This window comes from Marmota marmota, unplaced genomic scaffold (genome assembly GCF_001458135.2).
Source record: "Marmota marmota marmota unplaced genomic scaffold, marMar, whole genome shotgun sequence".
Classification (NCBI taxonomy): domain Eukaryota; kingdom Metazoa; phylum Chordata; class Mammalia; order Rodentia; family Sciuridae; genus Marmota; species Marmota marmota.
In genome coordinates this window covers 42,575,921-42,597,565 of record NW_025999842.1, presented here as the reverse complement: position 1 = coordinate 42,597,565, position 21,645 = coordinate 42,575,921, and the positions used below count along the sequence as shown (strand labels likewise).

The following is a 21,645-nucleotide window of genomic DNA, read 5'->3' as shown; positions in this document are numbered from 1 at the left end:
TAGATAATTTTGAGAATTTAGAGACAAGTAAAAAAACCTTAGGCTTCTTAGAAGTCTTTTCTGCCTTTCTGCTGATAACAGACACTACTGTTCATGATGGTAACAAATGAATATACTAATTAATTGTCCTTCTCTTATTTTCAAAGATTTCTCCTCTGAGAAAAACTTTCTGAAAACACTTTCTTCATTTTTTGGTTTCCTTCTCCAAAAATAGCTGTTTTTTTAGATGAACATATGAACATGAACGTTTTGTTTTCAAGTAACCCCTCTATAAGAAAATACCAACAAAGCATTATGCATTTGAGCAGTAATTGAGAAATCCTTTCAAACTAGTATGTTTTCATGAAAAACTTGAGGACAAATAAAAACAAATAGGAAGAGAAGATAGGGAAGACAGTGGAGGTTAAAAATTCAAAACCTTGATCTAAAACAAATGATCTATCATCACAAGTTGGTAATTAAAAAAATAGTGGAATATGGAATTTGTTTAAAGACTTAAGTAATTCTCTTACTAATAAACTTGTTCTTTGGGTTAAATAATCTCACATGAAGGATTTATCCAAGAGTAAAGCACGTGTGCTATAATGGAAGAAATTGAAAAGACTGAATATTTGGGTCTTGAGGACTTACTAAAAGCAACCTATTAGTTTTGTCAGTTTACAAAGTCCAATACACATCAGGATGACCATTGCACAAATTTTTCTGTGTGTGACAGAAAGAGAGAGCAAGAAATAGAAAGGGTCAACATCAAAATAGCCTGTTGTCTACATTGACTTTAATTCAATATGTTAGCAAATTATGCCCACAAAAGAACTATCATCTCTAAACAGGTCTAAGAAAATGTGAAGAAAAAAAAATAGTGTAGAGGCATGGAAATAGATACGCACAAGGTTACTGGGCCTAGTTTTAACATATATTTATATATACACATTCACACTCCTACACATATACACTTCATTAACTCATAATTCTTCTCATTAATTTAGTTTCATTATTTCCCTTTTGGGCACTGAGAGTTTTAGCAATTACAGTATCTGAAAGATAAAGGAATTACACTGTTTGAGTCACAGATGCAAACAGATGCCATCAGTGAACTTGTATCTTCTGAAAAGTGACCTTGCTTATTGGGACAGACAGGACCTTAGCTATTCACACCAAGTCCCACAGATAGGCTGGAGGGAGGTTTAGGGTTCAAAGACAATCCAAGCAATGCTCAGAAGAGGCACCCTCAGAACAATTCTGAGGAAAACCAGTCCTTAGTTAAAATATTTTCTTCCAAGAAACACAAAGGTCAGAGATATGATACAGATGTTTATAGTTTATGAAAGTGACCATTTTTTTTTTAAAGCAGCAATTTGTTTAGGGTAAGGACAGGATACCATATTGGGAGTGCACCGGTAGCCAGAGGTATTGTGGCTTGCAGAGAGCCATGGGGAGACGAGATGCAGAAGGTTCCTCGCAGTGTTTTCAGGGTAGAACTCACAGATGGTGTGCCATCTTGCACAGCTCCTCCTGGGACCAGCTTAGTGGGGTGAGATCACCTGCATTTTACCAATGCATACCTGTCCTTGATCGCTTTCTCTGTTTCTTACAAAGGCAATAGATAGGAAATACAAATAAACCTAGGGATTAAAAAAACATAAAGGCAATTAGGGGGAGACACATTTTGGTTTCTTTGAAAATTTTCCCTTTCATTTATTTGCATACTCTTTAGAAATAATCATTTTTTTTAGCAATACATGGACATGAAAAGAGAGAAGATACCTATGCTATGAAATGTTTATTATTATTTAATTCTTTATTATTTCTCTTTAGCTCTTTCTGCCTTTTAACATTCTCAGTGATATAGTTTCACTAGGGAACAATACTTTCTATCAAAATATCAAACCTTAGGTTTAAATCTTAATTATCCATAGTCGAATCATTTCTACACTATGACAGTCACATTTCAGTTTCAAGTAGTACAACATCTTATTTAAGAACACCTTGTGGAGCCAGATATCAGATGTGACTCCCAGTTTTAGGACTAAGAAGGTCTTAGTGAGCCTTAATTTTCTCAAATGTAAAATGTAGATAATAAATAATTACCTCATCCAGTCCTGACTTACTGCAGTAACTGAAATTTTTATTTGGAAAGTAATACATGTGCAGGACAGATAGAATTAGACAGATCTAATTCTATCTGTCCTGCACATGTATTACTTTCCAAATAGAATTAGACAGATCTAATTCTATCTGTCCTGCACATGTATTACTTTCCAAATAAAAATTTATGTATGAAAAATAATTTTATTTAGCAAAATTAAATAATTACAATTAATAAACAATTAATAAAGCAGCCTTTATCACAGTGTTTAACTTAATCTTTTATAAAGCAATGGTTCTCAAAGTGTGATCCTTGGACCAATAGTATTAACATCACTTGGAAACATTTTAAAATAAAAAATCTATGGGCTGTGCCTCCATACTCAGTCAGAAGTTGCAGGTAGAAACAATCAATCTATGTTTTAGCTAGTCCTTCTGGTTATTTTAAGACTTGGTAAAGTCTGGAAACTATTGGTTTAAGGTGCATACTTTAATATACTTGTATGAATGAAACTATACAAATCATTAATAGGTTTTCTATTTGTCCATGCTCAAGTAGATGTTGATATGTTCCTGTATACATGGAAGGCATTTTTTACTAGGCCAAACCAAACACCTACTAAACACCAAAGCCTCTTTTCTTTAATGCTCCAAATTGAAATCAGAATTGGAGAACTTTAAGTCTAGTTCACCTGACTCTTTCACTAAAACACAATTGCATCCTTGGCATTAAGAGGAACCAATAATGAATCCAAGTGTTCAAAGACTGAAAAACTGTCACACAAATATATCCTACGAGAAACATGATACTCTGGATTTAGAAGTCACATGCTGAGTAGCTGTCTAAAATAGGCATGGAACAGAAATTATGGCCACTAACAGCTGACTCACGTTATTACATTTACACTCATTTTGTCTCCATTGTCATGTGAAAATTCTAATCTCAGACATGATAAGTGTTTCTTACCAATTACAACTGCTATGGCCCCTAGTGCTAATCCCAAGACCAGGATTAGAGGTGCAACGAATAATTTTCCAGCTGGAAAACAAAAAGCAAAATAATTTAGTATCTAAAAGCTAACTTTCCAAACACTTCCAGCAATGCTTTTAAATATCTCAGTGCAGGTTATTTTTAAAGAAGTCTGATGACAATTAAGACCTTATTTTCCTAAGAAATATACAAGGTGTAGAACAGCTAATGAACAAATAAGTTCATCATGGATGTCCTGGGCAATCTGTGTCAAACATCTCAGAAATCATTTATCTTTCAAAATAACAACAAAAACAAATCTAAACCAACTGGTTCACTTTATACTTCCAAGGCCATCCATCTTTGTGTTTTCCTTTGGATATTTTCCATTTTCAAGATGCTGAAAGATTAAGAAAGGAGTGACACGTTCTGAGTTGGTAGGAGAAAATCCAGTTATTATTTCACAAATGAAGAGCTGGTAGAGACTACAGAGAAATTCCACCTAAGACCACATCTGAAAAAAAAGTGGTTTATTTATTTCCTGAGTCCAAAGAAAATTAATAATATGACCTAATAGAATGAATGACAAATGGAATGTTGGTAAGATTCCTCTTAAGGAAAATTACCCATAAAAATCATGTTTGGAATAATTCAAGTAAATAATTTTTAAAAATTTAAAAAGTAAGGCGCTTATAATATAAAAAAGGCTACATGCTGGTAGGGTACTGCGTCTGGCAGCATCAGCCAGTATTTTCTCTCTAGATGAATAATTTATCAGTGGTAATGATCAGTATAGTCATATGTGAACACAGAACAAAATCCACAATGGGAACCCCACTGACTTTGAAAGAAACTAGCGCACACAAAATAGGCCAGAAAACAGTGTCTGCTCATTCCGTAGCACATGGGTTAGGGCACGTGGCACAGTTGTACAGCTGCAAAACTCCAATGTGGTAGGAGAAGTGAAAGAGGAGAAAAATCTGCAGGAGGATCATACAGCTGTTTAAGAATGAAATAGCAATAGCATCCTATAAACAAGGAACAGTAAGTTCTTTGTTTTAATCACCAATTACACACAAAAGAGAAAGACTATGCAGCTACTGTTTAGAAATCTTACAGAAAAAAAAATTAACTTATTTTTTAGAAATGGTCTGTGGAACCAGATGACCAGAAGTATATGGAACATAGCTTTTAATATCTCATTTTAAAAGATAGTTTTAATAACTGTAATGATTAATTTGAATTGTCAACTTGATTGGATCAAGAGAGGACGGATATTAAGAAATTTATGGGTGTGGAATGAGGGTGTGTCTAGGAATGATTTGCATGTGGGATAGCCAACTGAAATGTAGACTATCCCTAATCATGGGCAGCATTGTTTAGGATGATGGCTTGGGGGGAATAAAAGTTGGAAGAACAAGGAAACAGCAGATGCCAGCTCCATTCTTCTGGAATGGGTTCTTGATAGCAATTGTCTTAAGATATTGGACTCCTGCTACTTTACTCTTCCAAAGCAGACTCTGATAGTGATTCTCTCCCGAAACGCGGTTGATCCCTCTTGTACTGGGGCTCCAGCCTCTTGGACTGTGCAGCTACTGATTCTTCCAGCTCTACAGCCTGCAGAGTGCCACTGTGGAGTATCACCAGCTTTGGGTCCCGCTTTTATAATTACACTTCCTGTTCATTCTGTTCCTCTAGAGAACCCTAATACAATATGTAATTAATATTAACGCAATGTCTAACATGAGTTTTTTTCTTTTTTATTTGTTCTAATTAGCTATACATTACAGTAGACTGCATTTTGACACATCATACATAAATGGAGTATAATCTCTCATTCTTCTGGCTGTACATAATGTAGAATTACACTCATCATATAATCATATATGCACATGGGGTAATAATGTCCAATTCATTCCACTGTCCTTCCTATCCTCCTGACCCCTCCTCTCCCTTCACTCCCCTCTGTCTGATACAAAGTACCTCTATTCTTCCCTAGGTGCCTGCTTATTGTGAATTAGTATCTGCATGTCAGAGAAAATATTTGACCTTTGTTTCTTTGGGATTGTCTTATTTTGTTTAGCATGATATTCTCCAGCTCCATCCATTTACCAGAAAATGCCATACTTTCATTCTTCTTTAAGGATGAATAATATTCCATTTTATGTGTGTGTGTATATGTATACACATCACATTTTTTTAACCCATTCTTCTGTTGAAGGGCACCTAGTTTGGTTTAGCTATTATGAATTGAGCTGTTATAAACCTTGATGTAGCTACGTCACTATAATATGTTGATTTTAAGTCCTTTGGGTATAAACTTAGGAGTGGGATATTTGGGTCAAATGATGGCTCCATTCTAAGTTTTCTGAGGAATCTCCATACTACCTTTCATAGTGGTTGCACTAATTTGAAGCCTCACTATCAATGTATGATTGGACCTTTTCCCCCACATCATCGCCAAAATTTTTTGTTGCTTGTATTCTTGATAATTGCCATTCTGCCTGGAGTGAGGTAAAATCTCAGTGTAGTTGTGATTTGCATTTCTCTAATTGCTACAGATGTTGGATGATTTTTCATATATTTTTTGATCAAATGTATGTCTTCTGTGAAGTGTCTGTTCAATTCCTTAGCCCATTTATTGGCTGGGTTGTCGAATTCCACCATCAAACACTCAAGGTCACTCCAGGTGAACTGGGATACACGAAGCAACCACACAGAGACAGAGAAATATCTTTTTCTTTAGGTCCTGTGATGGCTCCTCTAAACTTAAGGGTCTGTGGAGAGAGAGAGAAAGAGAGAGAGAGAGAGAGAGAGAGAAAGAGAGAAAGAGAGAGAGAAAGAAAGAAAAAGAAGAAGAAGAAGAAGGAGGAGGAGGAGGAGGAGGAGAAGGAGAAGAAGAAGAAGAAGAAGAGGAAGAACAACAACAACAACAACATCAACAACAAGAACAAGGACCCTTTTATTGGGAAGAAGCCATTCAAATGAGGCAAGGGTCAGGTTTCAGGGGAGTTGAGTCTAACTTTATGATGTGATGTCTGCTGTCATCAGATTGACTGACATCTAGGAAGGCCAAGCCCAAAGGCAGAGCAAGAGAAGGGGACAAACTAAGGGATTTTCCATGAAACATTCTTATCCCAAACAGGGCAAAGGGGTAGGGTTACAAAGGAATAGGTGAGTGTAGCTCAACCCCTCTGGGTGCTGCCTACTCCTAGGGCCACACCTTGTTAGCACTGTTATCCAAGCGAGGAAAAAGACCAAGTCATGAGTCATGGCACTACCACTCCAGACTACATTGATCTTTCAGATCTGCTTGGTGCATTAGGACTTAAAGGTGCATGCATTTGGAGTGAGTCCCCACACTGGGTTATATTATTATTATTATTATTATTATTATTATTATTATTATTATTATTTTAACCATGAGTTTTACTTATTTTTCACCAGTGACATAAATCAGTTAAATAATACAAAAGCCCACTGAATGGTGGTGACCTTTGTATATTCTTAGAGCTATGGTTAAAAGTTGGAATTTCAGAATCTAGGACTGCATATTTTAAAATACCCTGTTTGTCTCCTATGCACATAGCTCAGTCTTTTCTTTCAAACTTCCTCTAAAAATAATTATCAATATATTTTCATCACAGTAATGGAGCATGACTATAAAGAAAAGTCACTGATGTTTTGTCTTTCAAATCACAGACATCAAGGAACATGTGCTCCCTCCCTATGGGGTGAAATAAGCTTATTCTAAGGATGATCCACATTTAAACTTAGTATTCCTATTTCTGAAAATGTCTGGAGGGAGTGAATACACTTTTTCTTATTCCTAGGATAGTAACACATTTTTAAAAAATACCATTTTCAGTAGCTGAAATAATATTGTACATACACTCAATTATTCATATGCCTATAATTTAATTTTGCCTAATTATGTGTTCCTTTTTTGCTATTAAACATTCTACTTGCACATAAACTATTAAAGTTGATCATGTTTTAAAATCTTTCACATTACTATCAAATTTCTTTGCAAAAGAATGATACATTTTGATATTTTGTCCATCATAGATTTTTAAATACTAATTGTGATTTTTAAAAAATTGCATTAAAATATTATTCATTTTGAAAAAAAAAAGAATGGTATAAAATTTCCAATTTGCTCAGTACAGTATGAAATTTCAGCATTGAGTGGTAATTTTACAAAGTATTGGATAATCAAGAGTCCCAAATATCTCATTTTATTTTAATTTATATTTTTCTACCAATAACACTGAAAATTTCCTTCCTTTCCCCTTCCCCTCCCCCTCCCCCTCCTTCTCCTTCTCTTCTCCTCCTCCTTCTCCTCCTCCTCCTTCTCCTTCTTCTTCTTTTTCGTACTGTGGATTGACTCCAGGGATATTTTATCACTGAGCTACATACCTAGCTTTTTTTATTTTTTATTTTAAGAGACGGTCTCACTAAGTTGTTTATGGCCTCACTAAGTTGCTGAGGCTGGCCTCAAACTTGTGATCCTTGTCTTAGCCTCCCAAATCACTGGGATTATAGGCATGCACCACTGCTCCTGGATATACTGAATATTTTTGAACATTTTTTTGTCTATTCATATTTCTTTAATTCTGGTTCAACACTCTGTTGTCTTTTTTTAAAAACTTGGGTATTTATTTTTGAAGGGGGGCCCATTGCTTTTGTTCATATAAACTGTCACCTAGAAATCACTTTAAACACTGATTTTTAAAAATTATATGATTTACTTAAAACCTTTAAATTTTTGGTATGAAATATTACAAGGATTTAAGATGTTTCCTTAAGCACTTTCATTTCTAGTACCTGAATTATCTGCCTATGCCCTACCATGCATTGGAGGCTGCTCATCATCCCCTTTCTTGTGAGTAGAACCTTTGGTTTCTATCTGGGCAAATGGTAACGTGCAATGAACACCATATTTCTCATTCCTCAGATGTGGGAGGAATGCATGTCCTTCCTCGGCCTCTGACCAAGGACATGTGGAGGCTGTATCCAAGGCTGAGGGGCCAAGCTGTGTAACATTACACAAGAAGAGTGTCTGGAAGGGTTGACCTATAATTCATCATCTCTCTTGTATGGCAGGGAGTCAGTGATTTTGAGTCACAAGGTAATTCCTTTTCCTATTTTCATGGAGAGAGGTGAGGACTCCTCCATGAGAGTTAAAGTCAATAGCAGTTGAGGTTATTGTGCTGGGGTGGGAGAATACATGTTGGAGGGAAAGCTGATCTTAAGCCAGCTGCTCCCTATTTTGTCAGGTGTATCTTGACTTGGCTGCATGTACACACATGCATGTGAGCACACATGTGCACACACACAAGAAGAAGACCTAACAGAAAACCATTTACTGAAATCTGACCAAAAAAAAAAAAAAAATTAAATAAGAAAACAGAAAAGGTACAGAGAAAATATTGTCTTGCTGACAATGTCTATGGTATTCTCTGCTCACTGTCCATTTCACAAGCTATAAGATAACTCAACCCAATTTTTGACCAGAGAAGATTCTCGGGGTGTCCAGGCAAATATCAAGAAGGCCCAAAGAGATATATCCTGAGAACTGCTGGAAAGATAGAACACGAAATAACTTCCTTCATTAAGAATGTCTAAAGAGAAAAAGAAAAAGGAAAGAAAAAAAAATGACTGGCCAAACCAAAGATATTTAAAATAAAGAATGGAAGGAAACATCTTACAACAATAAAATCTAAATGGCACTGAAATAGGATAAAAAAAGACTAACCAGGCTGAAAATATAAAGGTTTTGTATTTGGGACTGCTGTCTGTTTCTATAGACTTACAAATAGGATACTGCTCAATACTTTATTTGCAATTATTTTTCTCATAGTATTCATTATAAATAGGGGAGCTTCCTTATCTATCTCTAAAGGCTATATGACTAACCAGCAAATATAGCTGATATACCAATCAAGAAAATAAATAAACAAAAAATTGCTGAAAATTACTAAAACTAATCTTGATTACTGGATGCTGTTGGCTCTGTAAAATTATGTTTAATTAAAATTTAGCATATTTCAATCATGTAAGATTTTAGACGTTTCCATGTTAAAGTGCATTTAAGGTGTATGTTCTTTTTCCCAACAGAAATCTGTCATTAGTACCAGCTTTGTTCTAGTCAGCCATCATGATTCCAAAAAAGGAAAGGGCGGTCACACACCAGTGTAGTGGCTAAGAATAGTTACAGAGAGATTTTCATGAAATCACTAAGCCAAACTAGATAGAAAAGGGTAAGTGTGGAAGATGTTGAAAAGTATCTTATGCACACAACAAGACTGCCAGAAATAATGTAGCACAACACTGTGAAAAGAGAGGAAGAAATCTCACAGTGGATACATTATAGAGGTGCAGGGAGCTAAGGGAAGACAACATATTAGGTCACAGGAATGAAGGTGGTGGCATTAGGCCAGGGGGGTTTGGTTACAGGCAGATATCAGCTTATGGGTGTGGGTGTGTAGAAGTCATGTGTGAGGCTGTGTGTTACTGAGGAAGAAGGGGTAGAAAGTCAGTCTACAAGAGCACTTATGCTTGCGTAATTAAACTTGGGTCTATATATAATGAGGACTTCTGAAACTCATTCCATTAACTGCTGGCTCTTAATTAGGAGTATGATAGGAAAACATATACAATGGCATCGATTATGAAGACATAATGGAACTCCATTACAGGGCTGTGAAACATGTGCTTCTTTCCATCCTGCTAGACCATGTTCCATGCCGTACTGTACTGCAGTACTTCATCAATGAACAGAGGATGTGTGTAGATATTGTCCCTCTGATCAAGTGGCTTACACTAGGGCTTCAGAAATTTAAAAGGCTAATCACTTCAGTTTTCATCCATGTTATCAATGATTTGTTTTTCAAATAAAATCTGCTTACTCAAATAACTAATGTCCTGTTAAAAAATTAAAGTTTTCAATTTGGGGGGTTTTGTTTTGTGACAAGATCTTGCTAGGTTGCCCAGAAAGGCCTCCAATTCCTGGGCTCAAAAGATCCTTATGCCTCAGCCTCCTGAGTAGCTGGAACTATAGGTACGTGCCACTGCACCAAGTCGTTTTCAGTTTTGTTCACAAAAGGAGAGAGAATATTCTCCTCTTGCTTTGAGGTAAAACCCTAGCTAGAATACCTGGCACACACAGCAAGTGCTCAGAATTATCATGGATATTCCAAGTTCTACAGCTTCATTCTGAGGGAAGATTCCCATAAGCTTGTCAGATACTCACCACAGACTGACCCTCTCACTAATCTCCTTAAATGAGGTCTCTCTGGGAGGTAGCGATATTTGCATCCAAATATACTGAGGTTTGATGTGTGGTCTCCAAAAAACCGGAGCTGGCGGTATCTCTCCCCACATCGATAACAAAAATTAGTGTTACACTGTGAACAGGTCATGTGGTCACATCCTTCAGTTCTCTGGATGTGGATCTGTATTGGAGAAAGAGGCAAAGAGAAGAAAAGATTTTCAAAGTTTTTAAAAAGTAAAATCTGGCAATTTTTATTGGAACACAGCTTTTACCAAAGTGGAAGTGTCACATGGCATCCCTTAGGCATCCAATTTAATTATAATAACACTCTGCAAGATTAATTTGTTACTAAATACTTTTGTATATGGAAACCTCAATAATTTTTCAGGTACTCAAGTTGTTGCCGTATTTTGATCAACATATAAACAAACACTGCCCATAGAAGATTCATTTGTCTTTCCAGGCACACATCTAACTCAGGGGACAAGAAAAAATTTAAAATGCTGTGAAAGTATTTTTTATCTTTTATTTTATGCTATGACCAGCAAGAATAAGGTGACTCAGAGGGAATAAGACAGGAGAGTTTTCCTTAAAATAAACGATTATGTAAAAATTTCTGTGAATAAATATCAAGGAGCAGAAATTTCTCTTTGCTCAAAGAAATTATAGCAAATACACATGTATATGCAATACCCTTTCACTATCTAATATTATTTGTAAATATGTTGTTCATAGGACAGTAAAATGCCTTCTGTGCAATTCAAACCTTCTCCTACTGTTGCAGTCAAGCTATGTGTAGCCACAGCTTCACCCATAATGTAACAAGGACATTATTTTAGGACAGTCCATATACTCAATGTGTAGTCACTGTCTTAAGCACTCCTCAGTACTTAAGATTATGTTATAATCAAGATATTGCTTTTTTTAGGTATAACTGGACTCTGAGTCCTCGTGGATCCTGTATCCATGGATCCTGGAGCCATCTTTTATTCAAATGTTACCCACTTTCCCTGTTAGGAGAAACATCATGAAAGAAACTCTAAATATACAACAATATTATTTCATCAAAAGACACATAATTTCGTTTACTGCCTAACTCTCGTGAATAAAATGGGATCACCTAAAAATACAATTTCACCATAGAGTAGGCACTTACTACATTCAAGGGCCATCTTCACTCATTAATATATATTTGCAGTGGTGGCACTGGGTTCTCATTCCATTATATAAAATGAAATATACCACACACAAAAGTCATTTGCTTAGAAATTTCATTGCAATTGTTCCCATTACCATTTTTACTACTGTCAGCTTCTATCCATGATGTTGTTTTGGGATTTGTTTGTCAGTGAATGTTTTAATGCAATTGGGAACTTCACCCTTCATACCAGAGTCAAAACCTCCAGGAGTTATCTGGCTCCTGTCAGTAAAGCTTCAATCCCAATCTACAACATGACACACACATTTCATCTGAAATTATGCTCTCCTTCCCCTAGTGCACACTGCAGTTCTCTGAACTAGCAGAAATGGGGTTAGAATCACATTTTTAAAAAGCTGGTCAGTGATGATAGAGACGGGATAAAATCATCCAGGTAAAAGAGATCTCTGAAAAGAAAAAGCTGAGATATGAAAATGACTGCTCATTTCGAAACAAAACTTATTTTATAGGTGTGAGCATAAAAATTTTGGAAGTTGTTATCTGCAATCACATGCTGCATTTGTTTTGTGATTAAACTGCAATTTAAAGGAATTTTAAAAGGACTCATGAGACTAAAATAATAATGGATATCAAAATTTTATCTATCATATCCTAATCTACCTACCAATGAGTTTCTAGGTGAATCTGACAATTCTGAAGAATAAGTAAGTAGAGGGCAGCCTATTACAGGCAAGCACTGGACACATGGATAAATGAATGAACCACAAAAGAAAAGTCTGCCGAGTGGCCAGCAGGACCTCAGGTATCCAGAATTGTTTTGTGAATTGTAGGTTAACTGCCCGCTCTCTCCAGTGACTCTGGGCAGGTAAGTCTCAGCCCCACAGGAAGGCGGAAAGAACCTGGGATTTGACTTCCGGTGGCCTGTGGGTCAGTACTAGCTCATCTAGCTACTTAAAATGAAGTCACTTACTTACTTCCCCTGAGTCTCAGTTTTAGTGATATTCCTCTCATGAACCCATTGTTTGGCACACACAAGTCAGATCAGTATAAAGGGTTCTCATCTACCCTTTCTGCTTTATCTACCTAAACATGTAAGGAATCAAATAATTGGGTAATATAACTAGAGACCTCTTCCTTGCCAGGTGGTCTCTCTCCCTTTCTTGGACTGACACTGCACTAGAGTACCTGCAGATAGGCAAGGTGTTTGTGGTCAAGGGTAAATGAACATTTGCACTCAAGGATTACAAACAAATTATTATTTTGGCAACAAATACAAAAACTACATTTCTTGCTATTGGCCACCCTATTCCTTTATAGTCATACTGATTTTTTTTTTAATTTTATATGACAGTGCAGCTGTAGTGAATACAGGTTTTATGGGGCCTGAGGTTATTTAATTTCAGGGACCCTCTTAGATACGAGGCCAAAAATGGGGGCCGTGTAGGTAAGGGTCTCCAGAGCTCAAGCTTTTTAGCTTCCTAATAAAATAGCACTTTCCTAGTTGTGCCTGTTTATTAGTGAATGTGTGTCCATATCAATTCAGCACAGTAGATGGCATGAAGGTATAACCTAGGCCAAAGTTCTTCTGGACGCTTCAACCTTTCATGATTCTTTAAACCATCCTAGCACTAAGAAACACATCTGAAGATAATTGCTGTGCACCCCAAACATCTTACACTCAACTTTTTGATTATATTTTGCATTTGATCTTAAAATGGAAATGATACAACTTAAAGATTTCCTCATCAGACAGCAGTGTTGTATGGAGCCTATAAAGGGAAGAGGACTGATATCTGTTTAGAGTTTATTTTGTGCCAAGCATCCTACATACAAAGATTAGCTCTTTAAACTGCACCATGAGATGGACATTCTTATTCTTAAAGGGAACTCAGAAAAGTGATTTGCTGAAATAACAATCCTAGTGAGTGGAGAAAAATTTAAAATTTCTTATGCTAAGCAACCTTTTATTGTGAAGTTAAAGGTAAAACCAGAGGGTCAAAATATTCTTTGCTAATCAACAGTGTAATCTTCACAGTAGAGGTTATGAGACAAATACGTCTGCTTTTCTAAGATCTTCTGCTTGTTTTTGCTGCTCTCTGGATCCACACTCTTCCTTCAAAATGGCATCAAAACTTTTTCTGATGGGAAACTTGTTCTTATAAGTTAAACTTGTCACTGATAGTATATATGCCTCAAAATTTTACATGCAGTTCTGTCATTTTATATCGGTTTATAATATTGCTTCACTGAGTTCTAAAATCTTTATGTGGCCTATTTATTATTCCATTTAAATACCCAAACTGCTATTTCTATTCTCTCTTTTAAGGTTTTTCCTTAGTACTAATATTGTTATTATATTATAATATTCTGAACATAGCATGAAACTAAAATATTATTGGTCCTACACACAGGAATTGAAAAAGTAAGATCTAATAAGGATGTTCAGTAATTTTGTACACTGTAGGAATACATGGTTCTATAGGTTAATTTGAATATTTTACACACATAAAGGCAGGGATTTAATTGTGGAAAATGGTATCATGATTTACCAACTCTGAAGTACACAGTGCTTTCTTTAGTACTATTGTGGATTGAATATATCTTGATTATATATAAATATTTTATTATTTGATATCAATAGAGAAATGAACAGATACGACATCAGTTAGCATACAACAGAAAACACAACTTTTTACATTTGTTAAGCAAATTGCAATTTTGAACTTCTGACACTTAGTGGGAAATAAATTTCACATGCTAATTGTGTTCCTTGGGTATATCTTTGAGTGGCATGCTTGTGACAATGCCATCTTTGTTTTTGAAACATAAAGCTTTAAAATAGATTAAAATTATATTCACATATGGTTCATTTTTTTCCCCAATGAAGCTGACTTTATTTTTTTTTTTTGCTGTAGTTTCAAAACATTCATCAGCTTAGCTCACTAAAAAATAAACTAATTACCCAAGTGACTACAATTCAGCATCAAAATTCTGTTTTTACTTAAAAGATGGAAATAGACTAGGTATTTCTAATTCATTAGCTTAAACTGAGTATTCAAAAGCCATGGATGTTATGTGTATGTGTGTGTGCGCGCTACTGGGCATTGAAACCAGGGCCTTGCTCATATCAGGCAAGTACCCTGCCACTGAGTTGCACCCCCAGCCATCCCAAATGCTACTTGATTTGTTATTATACACACATTTTCTTCACTCCATCAGGATAAGGATGGCTACTTAAAGAACTGAATACTTATGACCAAAATGTTGCTGATACCTCTGTACACTTAACGTCATGAGATGAAATGTTCAGAATATGCCAGACATTTCTTCAGTAAGAGTCTGGTATTAAGTTCACATTGTAGTAGACACAAAAAGACACAACTGTTTATTTTTGTGCCTATGATATTCTTCATCCCGCAGACCAAAAACCAGTAATAAGAGATTAACCATTACATATATGAACATATATAAAATAGTACCAGTCTCCCTCAAGTTGTTTACATTTAGTTTAATAAAATGATCATATAGAATCTAAAAAATAAAAGTGGAATATAGTTCTTTATTTTCATAGAGATTCCACTTAATCAATGGGTGGAAGAAAATCTACAAGGGCCCAGATCATGCATATCTTTTTCACTCCTTAATAAAGGGCCTTGCATTGGTCCCAATACACAGCATATTCTCAATTACTACTTATTAAAAAAATAAATAAGCATTATCTAGGATCTCCCAACTCCCAAATTCAATGAACACACTTGTAATTTTTATTGTACTGCAGCTTCCAGTATTATTTAATCAGTCAATCATCACCCTTTCCAGACCTCTGATGGACTTGTGTTTTAGTGACATTGTTTTTCCAGGTTCTCTTCTGATCTCCTCCAGGTTGTTAGCCCTTCACCTATCCCTTATTCCCATCCACACCCATCACATTGCACAAGCTCCTTGGGTGATTGCTTCCACATTCACCTGGCTTTGACTCCCCTCCGCAGGATCTCTTTTCTTTATCTCCACTGTAGACCTAGCTCCTAAGCTTCAGACTCAAAACAGCAACTGTGTGCTAGTCACACACATCTATATACTTTGTAGGCATTCCCAGGCCAAATAGGCAAAAATCAAAGTCATCATCCTTACTCTATGCAAAGCCCTACTGAAGTACAATAGTGTTTAATCTTTTGTCAATCTAACAGCAATCTCTCCCTTCTGTGAGTCCATGAGAAAAAGGAACACATCTTACAAAGCATATAAAGGATCCATATTCGAGGTCCATATGAGGAAGAATGAAAAATGAAATTCATTTATTCAATAATTATCTATTTAGTGCTACAGAGTGCCCAACAAATGCTATAAACACTAGAAGTATCTCTAGTATCTCTCAAGAGAACAAAATTAATTAAAAAAAATTCTTACTCTCATGGCTGAAAATACATCCATTACCTTAAAGAACAATAAGAAATAGAGTGCTACAGATAAGTAATATGGCATGTGCTTTATTTTGGCTCCATATTATCTACTGAAGAAGGGGAGGAGGTTTGAAATTATATGGCCTTATTGGGAAGCTGAATATTACTCCAAGACAGTGAAGTGAACAACTAGCCATGTAGATATCTGGGGGAAAGAACGTCTAGACAGAGGGAAGAACAAGTGCAGAGACCCTGAGATGTTTTGAAGCATGCATGGAGGGCATCGTGGCTGTGTCAGAGAGAATGAAGCTAGAGGAGTAATGGGGTGGAAGCATGTCCATGCAGCTAGAGGAGTAATGGGGTGGAAGCATATCCAGGCTGTGAACTGTCACATGGTTGTCATAGGACTAGCATTTGCGTTGTTTAAGATGAGAACCACAAAGTTTGAATCAGAGGGATCAGAGGGGTGATGTGAACTGTCTCACGTGAAACAGCCTCATTTTGGGTGCTGGGTTAAAAACACTGAAAAGAGGGAGAAACCAGTTAGGAGTCTATTATAAGAATCCTGGAAAGGGAAAGATGATGTCTTGCACCAGACTACTGATGATGGAGTCCTGGTATGAGTTCAAATTCTGAATAAATTTCAATCAGATAATCGATTGACTAGAAGTGAGTTATAAAAGAGAGTTGGGATGACACAAAGTTCTTGGCTCAAGCAGCTGGAAGATTAAATGGTTATTTAGTGAGAGGGGGAGTTATGGGAAGAACTATTTGGGGGAGAAGATTATTATTGCATTTGAGAAGTCTATTAGAGCCCAGTGAAGATGCCGCATAGGTATTTGGATATACACCTTTTCCCACAGTTACCTAAAACTTTACGATATGCCAACTGCTGCCACCAGCAAAATTTGTATTGTTTTGAATTCCTTTTTTTTATTGGTGTTTGTTTTTTGGTGCTAGAACCTAGGGCCTTGCACATGCAAAACATGTGCTATACCACTGAATCACCCCTGCGCCCCTCTTTTGAATTCTCAGTTGAAGTTGCTCTACAGACAGAGACAGCAACTCTTAAAACTTGAAATGAAATGAATGCATTATCTAAGAGAGCTTAAGATCCTCTAGCAAAAAAAATAGCCCCATCAGACTCCAAGGGGAAAATGAGTAAGTAGCTTTTGACTCAGATGTTCCCCTGTGGACATGGTTCACTGGACTTCATCCTTCTCAGAAGCCCTCATCAACTATAACAGACTCAACAGGGCACTCAACTCCCTGGAGATGTTTCAGATTTTTCTTTTTCTTTTTAGTCAGGGGATAATTAACTCACACAGGTGGCTAATGTTGGCATTATGGATGTCCTGCAATGCTTGGGATCTCCTGCACAGTAAAGAATCAGACTCCTTCTGTAAAATTTTTAAATGCATTAGACGTTTGTGTTGGTGAAAATCTGTTGAAAAATATCTGAACTTAGAAACCTAACTCTATTTTGCATATAAACAAAAAAGGATGTTTATATAGTTTTCAAATACAATTAAGTTTTTTGTCACGCTATGACTGTATATAATGAGGAAAGATTGATTTCATTTAGAACATAACTCCATTTTATATATCAGCCCAAAACACAGTTCCAGTACTTCAACTACATACACATATAAATAGAAATATATATAAATATGCATATATATGTACATAAATGTTCATTTTGTCTTTATGTTAAAATGTTAAATCCAAAGGACAGGTATGATAGAATTTGAATGTCACTTTAAGATTTCTTAAATGCATGGGTATGTATAAATCTGATTGCATCATTATTTGTTTTAATGTTATGTTACCTAAGTATTTACACAATGATATATATTATAATATTTTTAATTATTTCTAAATTATATTCAAACTAGGAAAATTTTCAGACTTTTTAAGGAAATGTAACAGGTGGTCACATTATATATTTAAATCTTGGGACAGTAAATAAGCACTAATTTTTTTGGCATTAAAAATAGGGCATTAGAGGTAACACAATCTAAGTCCAAGAAGTATTTGCTGTCAAACAATCAGGCTATTCTTATGTCTACAGTTCATCCTTTGGCACACCGGGAAAACAGCAGTAATAACCACTGCTCCAAAACTAAGATATTTCATGCAATATGAAAAATTAAAAATGGTAAATCAGTGATCCAGTGGAAGCTATTTTATTTCCTGAGTGGCACTATCTGGAAGCTCCCCTCAGTCCCAGCACTTTTGCAGTAGTAAATAAAGTACTGAAGAACTGTAGGATACCTATAAGAGCAAACATAGATATGCCAACCTTTTCCCCAGTAACCACAAGCTACATAGCTATGGCTCAGATATAATTGACCAAAGACATAGCTTTTGTATTAATCTTATGTGAACAGAAGAAAATTAATCATTTCCTCTCAATCAATGTATTCTTGCCCAAAGCATCCTATTATAGGACTTAAGAGGATAAAATATCTAAAGAGAAATATCACTATAAGTAATTTCCCTTAATTGCAAATTCACAATAAATTGTGAATTAGCATAGTTTATTTTCCTTAGTCCTCCTTTTGGTTGTTACTCAATCGACCTGAAACTGGCTCTACGTCTTAGAATGGTGGTAAATACTTCATCCTTACAACTTTCTTTTGAGAATTAAATTAGACTACTATACACAGTATTGAGGCTGTCATGTTATTTTTACTGTGTAACATCTCAAAGTTTTATCAAAAGACAAGTAATGATTAAGATCTCGATAGCATACTGGAATTAGCATCTTACTATCACACCTGAGGATCTGATGAGGAAAATATAATTATAATAACTGTAATAGAGACAGATATACAGTAAATGTCAGTAGGTATTAGACAGTGTTATTATTATTACTGTGCTAATACCACAAAAAAAGATCACTGGACAAGGGCATTTTGTAAACACGGAATAAATATGGCTTATCAGAATTCGGCAACTCCTAATAGTATTTTGGCATTTCTTTCTTTTTTTAATGGTTCTGACACTTGAACCCAGGACCTCCCATATGCTAGGTAAGCCCTCTACCACTAAGCTAAACCCACTCATGGATGTTCTTTGAATAACAGAAAAGTGATTATCTTGTCACCTAGAAATCAGAAACATGTTGATCCTGGAATAAAATAAATAACTTAATTGCTCATTAATTCATAAATCACATTACTTGTATACTAACCTAAGAAAATGTATAATTTCCTAGCAAGGTGTGGTGGCACACACCTATAATCCCAGCAACACAGGAAGCTACGGCAGGAGGGTCATGAGCTCAGAGCCAGCCTTAGCAATTTAGTAAGGCCCTAAGCAACTTAGTGAGACCCAGTGTCAAAATAAGAAAATTAAAAAGGCTAGGGATGTGGCTCCATGGTAATGCTCCCCTCAATTCCCAGTACACTGTCCCCAGCCAAAAAGGCATAATTTCTTAATTGATGATCTCTACTCAATGTCTTGTTAAATGTTTTACATAGAGAGGTGAAATTATTTATAAGAGGAAAATCAAGGTGGTCAACTCCAGGTAATCTAGTCAATTGTGACTACATTTCTAACACATTACATAAATGTTTAAATAAATATTTATTTAATCTGAAATTAAGAAAAAAGATAATTTAGAGAAGAGAATTTGATGAATTCCCTTTTAATTTCCCAAATCAATAAAAAACCAAACTGTTCTGAGAAACATTAACCCTAACCTTGGTTTAGTAAGTTCAGTATTCCAAGCAACACTTAAACTTTACCCAAGGAAGAATGGAAAAAAAAATGTGTGTGTGTGTGTGTGTGTGTGTATCTCGAAAGAGTTGTTTTTCTGTAAGCTCCACAGTTCTGGAAAAGCTGTGATGTTATGGACCTCCTGTTTCCTGATTAGATTTTATTTTTAATATTGAACTGTTTCAAACATTTAAAAAAAACTATAGATAACAATGTAACAGCTACATAGGGACTCACCACCCATATTTAATTATGTTAACATATTGAGATATTTGCTTCAGAAATATTTTTGAAGCGATAATTCTTGCTTTGTATAATGCTTCCTTTGTATATTTAATGTTTCTTGACTGTAACTTCCTGCTTGCTTTACACTCTTGCTTGCCTCACATAATCAGGTAAAAGGGCCTGAATTTTTTACCTGCATATTAAAAGTTCATGTGTTACAAATATATACTGAGGTTTCAGAAGTCTGGCCTTTGGAAAAATGGTGTTTTAACAATTTGAACTTCATTATGGAAAAACACAGTAGTGCTAGATGCCAAAATCTGGCTAACTGGAGAATAACCAATACTAATTAGCTAATAGTAAACCTTTTGAGTCAGATGGATGGCTTATTAACCATTCTTTTTTTTTTTTAAATTATTCCTTTTGTAGTTATGTATGGACAAAATGCCTTTATTTTGTTTATTTTTATGTGGTTCTGAGGATGGAACCCAGTGCCCTCACACGTGCTAGGCAAGTACTCTTCTACTGAGCTACAGCCCCAGCCCTTATTAACTATTCTTAGAGATTCCTTACACACATTCGTGAAGGTTTCATAACTGCTTTTATTTTTCATGATAGGTATCATATTGGGCAATACTATTAGGCCTTTAGAAACATCCAAAGGGTATATGCTACTACCTGAGACATATTTAATAATAAATATTCATTTAAAAGTTTCTCTTAAAAAGTATGGTGGACAATAAAACTATGTGTGGCAGCCATTTATGGAAAGGAAACAATGAAATATTTGTTTTGTTGCTTTCCTTTAGTTTAGTCAGTGGTAGATTACTCTATTATTTAAAGAACTACAATGGCTGGGCCAGGTGGTACACACACACCTATAATCCTAGTGACCCAGGGGGCTAAGGCAGGACAATAGCTAGTTGGAGGCAAGCCTCAGCAGTTTGGTAAGATCCTATCTTAAAATAAAAAGGAATGGAGATGTATCTCAGTGGTAAAGTGCCTTTGGGTTAAATCTCCAGGACCCAAAACATAATTTTTTAAAAAAGACAATTGTAATGACTGTGAACTTTAGTTGAGGAATTTTTTAAAATTTTCAAATGAAATACAAATTTTTAAAAACCATATTTGCATTTGAAAATAGTAAGCATAAGTTATATAACATGATTTTTACCATGATTTAAAAAAATTATTGAATTCTCCACAATTAAAAAAAATTCAACCAGGCATGGTGGCATATGTCCAAATTTCCAGTGGCTTGAGAGGCTGAGGCAGGAGGATTGCAAGTTTAAAGCCAGCCTCAGCAACTTATTAAGACCCAAAGCAACTTGGTAAGACCCTGTCTTAAATTTTAAAATATTAAAAGGGATGGGGATATGGCTCAGTGGTTAAGTGCCCCTGGATTCACTGTCCAGTACAAAAAAAAAATTACTAACAAATAATAACTTTAATAATAATTGAGAGCTAAAGTTTAAGTGTGAGTGAAGCTGCGTACATGGTATTTATTTGTTTTATCTTGTATATTACTGTTATTTTTAGGTGTGCATATAACTCAGATTTTAGTATCTCATCAAATAGTCTCAAAATGAATTTTTTGCATGAAAATGAACATATTTCATATTTTCAACAAAATTTAATTTCCTTACTTTCTTTAAATTTATTTTAAACATTAAATTTTATAAACTAGATTTAGTTTTGTTGATAACTAAGTAAAAAAGAAACTCAGTATTAGCACAGGTTTTCTGTAGAGTAAGAATATTATAAAAATTATTTGTAAGATAACAAATGGTGTTTCATAACTGAACAA

At 35.4% G+C, this 21,645-nt stretch overlaps 1 protein-coding gene across 1 annotated transcript in view; it reads right to left on the bottom strand.

Moving 5' to 3' along the window:
* Positions 1-755: 755 nt before the first annotated feature.
* Rnf217 (ring finger protein 217) overlaps positions 756-21,645 on the bottom strand; it is a gene marked incomplete at its 5' end in the record, with an annotated part of 119,696 nt that continues 98,806 nt past the window's right edge. The window contains 3 exons of the mRNA XM_015497606.2: positions 756-1,622; positions 3,053-3,124; positions 10,311-10,512. Of these exons, the coding sequence (XP_015353092.1) occupies positions 1,549-1,622; positions 3,053-3,124; positions 10,311-10,512 (348 nt within the window). The remainder of the gene's footprint in view (positions 1,623-3,052; positions 3,125-10,310; positions 10,513-21,645) is intronic.